The 8,913-nt window shown below is 30.3% G+C and overlaps 1 protein-coding gene across 1 annotated transcript; it reads left to right on the top strand.

Moving 5' to 3' along the window:
* The first annotated feature begins 203 nt into the window (after nt 1-203).
* LOC100248934 (receptor-like protein 9a) lies at nt 204-8,664 on the top strand. The gene is made up of 4 exons (XM_002264645.5): nt 204-613; nt 1,315-1,461; nt 4,227-4,373; nt 6,295-8,664. The coding sequence occupies exons 1-4, from the start codon at nt 265-267 to the stop codon at nt 8,487-8,489; spliced, it is 2,838 nt and encodes a 945-aa protein (XP_002264681.3). The 5' UTR covers nt 204-264; the 3' UTR covers nt 8,490-8,664.
* The last annotated feature ends 249 nt before the right edge of the window (nt 8,665-8,913 follow it).

Here is an 8,913-nt window from a genome sequence, read left to right as displayed (position 1 = left end):
GCAATCTAGAAATATGAAATTTTGATTGATCTCAATTTTAACTTGAATTTAAAATTGAAAAGAGATAGAATCAAAATTTTATAATAAGTTAAAGTCTTATACAAATATCTTAAATGGAAGTATCTTAGCCACTCAAAATTTCAAACTCGGCAGCTGCAAAATTTCTAACTTTGAATTGACCGTCATCTGCCATGTACTTAAACCCCATCCCTAAGTATGAGAATATATACATTCGACAGTCAATAGCAAACTGGGAGCTGAAAGATGGAAGTCCCTTCCTGTTTGTATCTTGCAGTACTTTATGGGACTTTCTTAAGTCTACTACTTGGTTATGGAAGTTTAGGGTGCATGGAGGAAGAAAAAGTTGGTCTTTTGCAACTTAAAGCTTCCTTCAATCACCCAAATGGCACAGCCCTTTCTTCTTGGGGAGCAGAGGTTGGTGATTGTTGCAGATGGGAATATGTCACATGTCATAACAAAACAAACCGAGTGACCCGACTTTCTCTCATTGATATCAGACACTTTGAGTTCGGAAAGTGGTCCTTGAATGCCTCCCTACTTCTTCCCTTCCAACAGCTTCAAATTTTAGATCTGTCTTTGAACGAATTGACAGGTTGGTGGCTCTCTCTCATGCCTATGTTTTTTTAATATATTATCATTCCATCTTCCATAAATTAATATGATTGACTTTTGACTACATGGATTGAAAAATCATCATAATTTTTGACAAAATATTTTAGGCTGGTTTAATCTAATGTTGAAGAAAAAAATTATTTATTCGAAAGATGAAAGAAGTTAAAAATAAAAAATAATTTTTTATTAATTTAAAATCCTTTTTTTTTATTCCACTGTACAGTACTACCTCATTTCTATACTCTAAATATATATATTAATGTTATTAATTATTTATAATATTGTATACGAGAGCTAGGGATTAAATCTTTTACTTTAATTCATTAGAAGTAATGAGGAAAATTTTACTTTCTCATCATTATTAATAAAAGAATTAAATAATTACTGTTATTATCCTTTGTCATGGTTTTTCACAATATATATTATCATTTTTTTTTTCTTCTTTTTTTCCACATCCTCATACTCTAGTTTTTATTCATTTTAGTCCTTAATATTCTCAGCTAAAATTTTAAGGTAATCTCAATTACTCTTTGTTTAATTTTGTAGTAACTATTTTGAAATATTTTATTGTCTTGCATATTATCATCAATGTTTCTATTATACCCACTAACTAAAAATTAGTTGGAACTTTCAAATCCACAAGCAATAAGTATAAATATTATTTATTTATTAATATTGCAGGCATTCAAGGCTTACTAAGATTGAAAAAATTACGAGTTCTGAATGTTGGAGTGAATGATTTGACAACAATTCCAAATTTAAGTGCCCTACCTTCACTCAAGGTTTTGGATCTTAGCTTCAATCATATAAATTCTTCCCAATTGCAAGGTGTGTGCATCTTAACTCTAATAAAAGCATGTGGTATATCTTCCGTGCACTCCTAACACTAACCTTTGTATCATTGTTTGATAAAACTAAAATATTTGAGCATGTTGGAGGTGTTGAATCTAATGTTTAATAGTTTAATGGGTAGTATTCCATTGATTATGTGTGAAAAAAGAAATTTCACAGAATAAGAAATGATACACATCTACCTTATAAATAGAATGATACACATATGGATTTTAAGGGAACCCAATGCCCAACCCATTATAAAGAACACAACTATCTGTAGGGGTAGAGGGGTAGAGCTCACCAGCTCCTCAAAAGTCTACAAAAAAAAATTCAAAAGAAAGTGATTACCAATTTACCATAAATTATTTGCGTGTGGAATGGAGAAAATAATTTAGATATGTAGAAAGTAAAATTTCAATGAAAATTGTAAAAAATAATTAACAAGATGGGGAAAATGGTAAAGATAAGGAGGAACAAGTTCAGTTAGTACTTGTATAATAAATGTAGGTGCAAGTATTTCATGATTGAAATATCCAATCAAAATTTTGATTTAAAAAAAGACTAAAATATATATATATATATATATAATAGTCTCTTGATTTTTTTTTTTCATAATAAAATGATGATCTACATAATTTCAATTTATTTAAGAATATAAATGAAATAATTATACATGTATGATTTTTTTTTTAATACGATAGTGTTTAAAAATATTTAAAATTTTATTTAAATATTTGTTTTGTATTTAATTAGTATACAAAGAATTAAAAAAAATAAAAAACAGATCATTAAAATATTATCAATATAATTTTTAGGTTTCCAATCAATAGTTTAATAGAATTTGAAGATAAAATAACAAAAATTTGTTTTATTTATTTATGGTATAAAAAGGTTTATTTTTTATATTTGATTTTTTTTTTGTATAAATTTAAAATTAGTATTTTAGGGAAGGTAAACTAAGCTTTAGTATTTTTGTGGCATTAAATAACATCACTTTCCTTATACCTAAGGCACCTTTCTTCTATGTTTTACACTCCATTTACCACCTTTCTAATTTTTTTCCATCTTTCATTAAAATTTCTCTAATTATTAACTTTTTTAAAAAAATGAATATTAAGTTTATTGGGTAGTAGTCCATCTTTTATTGTCTTCTTTATGGGTTCCTTAATTTTTTGAATATGCTAGCTCAATTTAAGTGAAATCCAAGAATACGAAATTTCAATCGATTTCAATTTTAACTTGGAACAGTAATAATAAGTGGCAATTATAGTATTCTTACAACTATTTGTTATTTCTTCTCTTGGTCTTCTCTCCATCCTTTTTTCATCTCTCTTTAAATACTTTTAATGTAAGATTAGATTGTGTGTTGCCCAGGAAATTAGTGTATTATTATACTTTTTCAACTAGCTTGTTACTTTTTTGAACAATTGGTAAGCAATTTGAGTAGGAGTTGTGGTAACTGGTAAGAAACAAAAGTGCTTTTATGTGCCTTAGGGGGCTTGTTTGTCTGATTTTTAAAAAGTTAAAAAACTCTTTTTCATGCTCAATAAGAGTTTTTATGTCTAAAAATTGTGACGGTTTAAAACAAAAATAAGAAGCCATCGCAAAGACTGTCCGTGCAGTTTCTGTACCCACACCATGTAGGGGTTTGATACCCTGGCCTCTAGGCTATGTAAATGAATCTTTCATTTATATATAGCCGGCCCAAGAGTTGGCAAAAGGCCCACATGCAATCATAAGGCCTCGGCTCTGATAACTAAGCCTGGGCCTTGGGCCAGGAACAATGGATTGGGCGTGGGCTGCATCAAATATTTTTCGCTTGGATGGGAACGCAAGGAACCTAAATTAGAATTTCAAAAATAAATAAATTTCAGGACAAGTCTTATTTAATATCACCAGCTCCCAACTATAAAAATCATAAGCAAGATAGGCTGCCCAGGGAAGCAATAACACCAGCTACAACCTGTTTTCTATAAAATTCCAGATAATGTATTTAAGAACGGAGAATCAGAGGAAGGTGTTGTAGTAGAATGATGGGCTTAAGTAAGCTACAATAGCTTATAATGCCTTCTAACTTGCATACCAAATTTTAGGCATTTTAAGTTTATTTGCAATTGACATAAACTATTTTGTTTTCTAATCAAATTGAATAGAACCAATTTATATAGGCTTTTGGTTGAAAACGTAAATTGTTATGTAAATTCTACATTTTATATTTTTGTTTTCTTATTTTCTCCTTCCTATTATTATTCTTTATTGTAATTTTTCACAATCAAATTGACATAAACTAGTTTTTTTTTTCACAATATATAATTAAGGTAATCTTAATTACCCCTGCTTTGATTCTGCAATAACATTTACAAATATTTGCTTCAGATAATTAAGTTATATTTAAAACTATTTTGAAATATTTTATTGTCTTGGATATTCTTATCCATATTTCTATATGCCCAATAACCTAAAATTAATTACGAGTATAACTTTCAAATCCATAAGCAAAACATATGAATATTATTTATTTATTAATAATGTAGGCTTTCAAGACTTACTAGGATTGAAGAAATTACGGATGTTGGATGGAATGATTTGAGAACAATTCCAATTTTAAGTGCCCTACCTTCACTCGAGGTTCTAAATGTTAAGGCCAATAATATAAATTCTTCCCAATTGCAAAGTGTGTGCATCTAAACTTATATAATATCATGTGGTTTATCTTCAGTTTGCTGGTAATACTAATCTATTTGCCAATTGCTTGATAGGACATAAATATTTGAGCAGACTGGAGGTGTTGAAGCTATATGGGAATGGTTTAATGGGTGGTATTCCACCGATTATTGGCACTTTGGGCTATCTTAAAGCCTTATCTCTTGGCTACAATAATTTAAATGATTCTTTTTCCATGGAAGGTAAGTGGCTAGGATTTTGAATTTTATTATGGATTCCAAACATAGATTTGTTAACTAGTTCCCATGTGAGTGCTATTCTAAGTTGCAAATATACTTATTCCAATTTGTAAAACAAGCTTTATTAGAGTTAGAAAATAAAATTGAAACAATTGAATTTTCTTTAATTACATTTCACATTGCACTTTTTATGATTCATCATATTTTGATTTAAAATTATATTTTTAATCATTTAATTTTTACCCTGTACTTCCTTTATGATTCATCAATTTTTTTTTTAAATCTAAATTGAACTTTTAACCACACACATCATGTTGAGTAACACCTATATACAAAAGTATGACTTATTCACAATTCTAAATTTGATTCATAATTTTAAGTTTGATGATGCATGCACATGTATAGACATCATGTTGAATATCACAAACAAGTATGGTTTATGGAAATTCTGAGTTTGATTGATTGGCGATTTTGAGTTTGATACAAGGAACTCAAAAACACAAATGTGACTTATTTGCAGTTCTATGTTGAACATTTCAAATCTATTTGGTAATAATTCTATGAAGTATTTGTAACATTTTTAATACTTATTTTCTTCTTTTTTTCTTTTATCAAAAAAAGTTGTTTTCAAGTGGTAAAAATGTTTAAAATGTTTTCTAGAATCATTGTCAAACAAGCTTTTAACTAAATTTGAGTCCCTTGATTGGTTGTAGTTACTTGATTTGCATGTCAATTTTAACTCTCAAAACTTGTCCCTCCTGACATGAAGTTACATAGAATCAATGAGTAAAGTCCATTCTATGGTCAATTTAATCATGTTCAAGGTTGTAGTATAGTAAATCTTAGGTTATGTTTGGTTCTTGGAAAGTTCTAAAGAAAATAAAGGAAAATAATTTTGTCATGTTTGATTGTAATGTGAAAAATATCAAAGAAAATTAATAAAATATAATTAAAATTAGTAAAAAACTTATACATTTTCAAAACATTTAATCTTTATATAAAAAGTTATAATAAGTGAATTGAGTTTGAAGTATTATATATAAATAATTTATTAACTTTAATATTATGTTTGGTTACTGGAAAGTATTAAGGAAATAAAAATAAAATGTCAAGAAAAATGATTTTTTTCATATTTAGTTTTACTATGAAAGAAAATTATATATATTTTCATTATTTAATTTTTATATATAAGAGTTAAATAAGTGAAAAGAATTTAAAGTTTTATTAACTTTAAAGCTATTTTTTATTTTGCTTCATTTTTACTTTCCTTTTACCCTTCTCTATTTTTTTGTCTTTACATTTTTAATCAAACTTTCTAGCAACCAAATATAGCATAAATCAATTTTTTATTTTTCTATACTTTTTTCCTCTCTAGTTTATTTCCTAATGGTTTTTTTTTTCTTTTTTTCTTTTTTTCATATTTTAGTATTTCATTTGTATCTCTTTAATTTGTTTTTTACCACTAAAATTTCCCACTTAACTCTATCACACAAGTTTAAAAAATTTAAACAAAATAATAGTGTCAACTAGTGGATGTAATTGACAAACATTATTTTAAAATAAATTTTAAGAATTAAAGGAGAAAATAGTATGAGGAATAATATGTGCAGTAATTATAAATGTAGATTTGAATGATGAAATTTTCTTTGCCATTTTAGATATTAACAGGTACATGTTTGGCTTCTTAAAAATGCTAGGGAATTTTATTTTCTAAAACAGGAAATAAAAAGATTGAGAGGGTAAACATATTTATTATTAATAAAAATAAAAATATAATTACAAAAATATTTAAAATTATCAACAAGTTACCTTAGGAATTGTGGTGACATTTATCAGCCAAGATAATCCAGAATATATTTTTCCCTTAGTAGTTATTGCCACTACTTTTAATTGTAATTATAAATTACATGTTTCACTTTTACAGGCTTGTGCAAACTCAACCTTGAAGAGCTGGATCTTAGTAATAATGGATTTGAGGGTAGTCTTCCTGCGTGCCTCAACAATTTGACATCCCTACGTTTGCTTGACCTATCCAGAAATGATTTTCGTGGAACTATTCCTCCATCTCTCTTCTCCAATCTGAAGTCACTCGAGTACATTTCTCTTTCTTACAATCATTTCGAGGGCTCAATCTATTTTGGTTCACTTTTCAACCACTCCAGACTCGAGGTCTTCGAACTTTCTAGCAATAACAAGTATTTGAAGGTTGAGACTGAAAATCCAACATGGTCATTTCCTCTATTTCAATTGAAAATCCTCCGGTTATCCAATTGCACCCTCAATTGGCCAAGCCAGGTTGTACCAAGCTTTCTTTTGAGTCAATATGATTTGAGAGTGGTCGACTTTGGCTACAACAATATGACAGGAAAAGTCCCAACCTGGTTATTAGCCAATAATACTAAACTAGAATACCTAAGCTTTGAAAGTAACAGCTTGACAGGTGTTCTTGATTTGGGCTCAAATTCAATACATTACTACATGTGTGTGCTTGATTTCTCCTTGAATTGCATTCATGGAGAGCTTCCACCTTTCATCGGCTCTATTTTTCCAAGGTTGGAGGTCTTAAACTTGTCTGGAAATGCATTACAAGGTAATATTCCTTCCTCAATGGGTGACATGGAACAGTTGGGATCTTTAGATTTGTCAAACAATAATCTCTCGGGACAACTACCTGAGCACATGATGATGGGTTGCATCTCATTGGAGGTTTTAAAGCTATCCAACAATAGTTTACATGACACTCTTCCCATAAAATCGAACTTGACACTGTTATCCTCTTTGTCTTTGGATAACAATGACTTCTGGGGAGAGATTTCTCGTGGATTTTTGAATAGCTCTTCCCTACTATTGTTGGATGTCAGCTCCAACTCGTTGATGGGTCAAATTCCAGATTCGATTGGAGACTTCTCAGCCTTGAGGACACTTATCTTGTCTAGAAATTATTTGGATGGTGTTGTGCCAACAGGCTTTTGCAAACTCAATGAACTACGCTTTTTAGACCTTTCTCACAACAAAATTGGCCCAACCCTTCCTCTTTGTGCCAATCTAACAAACATGAAGTTTTTACATTTGGAAAGCAATGAACTAATAGGACCTATACCCCATGTTCTGGCTGAAGCTACCTCTCTTGTGACATTGAATTTGAGGGATAACAAACTATCAAGCCCAATTCCCCCTTGGATTAGTTTACTTTCAAAATTGAGGGTTCTTCTCTTGAAAGGAAATCAACTTGAAGACTCAATTCCTCTTCATTTGTGTCAGCTCAAATCAATCAGCATACTGGATCTTTCTCATAATCATCTTTCCGGATCCATACCTCCTTGCCTAGATAATATAACTTTTGGAAGAGAAGTTGCATTAATGGATGACACATTTTTTATAGAAGGCTTTGAGTCGTGGTGGGGTGCTTCCCCAGAAACATATTCATATGAAAATCAACTTTCTGTGTACGTGGATATGGATTTCAGTTTTGAGACATCCGCTGAAAGTGAAGAAATAGAGTTCATAACAAAGAGTAGGTCCGAATCTTATATGGGAAACATCTTGTACTTCATGTCTGGATTGGATCTTTCAGGGAACAAATTGGCAGGTCCAATTCCTCCAGAAATTGGAAATCTAAGTGGGATTCATACTCTAAACTTATCGTACAACCAGTTGACAGGATCTATTCCACATACATTTTCCAACCTAAAGGAAATAGAAAGCTTGGACCTATCCCACAATAGATTGACAGGTCAAATTCCACCACAGATGGTAATAGAGTTAAACTTCTTGACGATTTTCACTGTCGCTCACAACAATTTATCAGGTAAGACTCCAGAGAGGAAGTTTCAGTTTGCAACATTTGAACAAAGCAGTTACGAGGGCAACCCTCTTCTATGTGGGCTGCCATTAGATCAAAGTTGCACTCCCACTAGTGCCCCACCTGCAGTCAAACCACCAGTTTCAGACAACAGAGAAAATAGCTCTTGGGAAGCCATATTCTTATGGAGTTTTGGAGGATCATACGGAGTGGCATTCTTATGCATCGTTGCTTTTCTCTACTTGAACTCCTATTACCGAGAACTGCTCTTTTATTTCATTGGAGAGCATGTCCCTTTTCTTCGGTTAAGGGGTTGATAAGCTAAGTCCAGTGTCCGAATAAATGAACTTTTGTATGTTTGATTCTACTATTAAAATGTAGTTGCTACTGAATAATTTTATGTTTCATTAGAGTGCCAAGCGTGGTTTCTACTTCACGACTTTATGTTTCAAAATTCTCTTTCAATAAAACTTCCAGGGATGACTTGACTAATGCTGTTATTATCTAATTCATCCCATTAATTTATCCCATTTTGAATATGAGAATTTATGAAAATATGAATACTTGGATTTAGGGAAACAAAGAGAAATATTGGAAACAAGGGACCCAAATTCAAATAAAAAAAGATCAGTAAAACGAAAATTGATCAAACTAAAAAATATTGAAACTTACAGAAAATGATAAAACAACTACTAATGCACATATTGAAGCTAGCTTAGTGAAGAAAATAATGTATATTAA

This window comes from Vitis vinifera, chromosome 11 (assembly GCF_030704535.1).
Source record: "Vitis vinifera cultivar Pinot Noir 40024 chromosome 11, ASM3070453v1".
NCBI lineage: Eukaryota > Viridiplantae > Streptophyta > Magnoliopsida > Vitales > Vitaceae > Vitis > Vitis vinifera.
This window is presented reverse-complemented; position numbering and strand designations above follow the sequence as displayed.

What these genes read in the sequence shown, in the direction of transcription:
- LOC100248934 (XM_002264645.5), top strand. Translation starts at nt 265, where the DNA reads ATGGAAGTCCCTTCCTGTTTGTATCTTGCAGTACTTTATGGGACTTTC. An exon ending in AAATTCTTCCCAATTGCAAG is followed by an intron (nt 1,462 to 4,226) that starts GTGTGTGCATCT and finishes ATTGCTTGATAG; the next exon opens with GACATAAATATTTGAGCAGA. An exon ending in TGATTCTTTTTCCATGGAAG is followed by an intron (nt 4,374 to 6,294) that starts GTAAGTGGCTAG and finishes TCACTTTTACAG; the next exon opens with GCTTGTGCAAACTCAACCTT.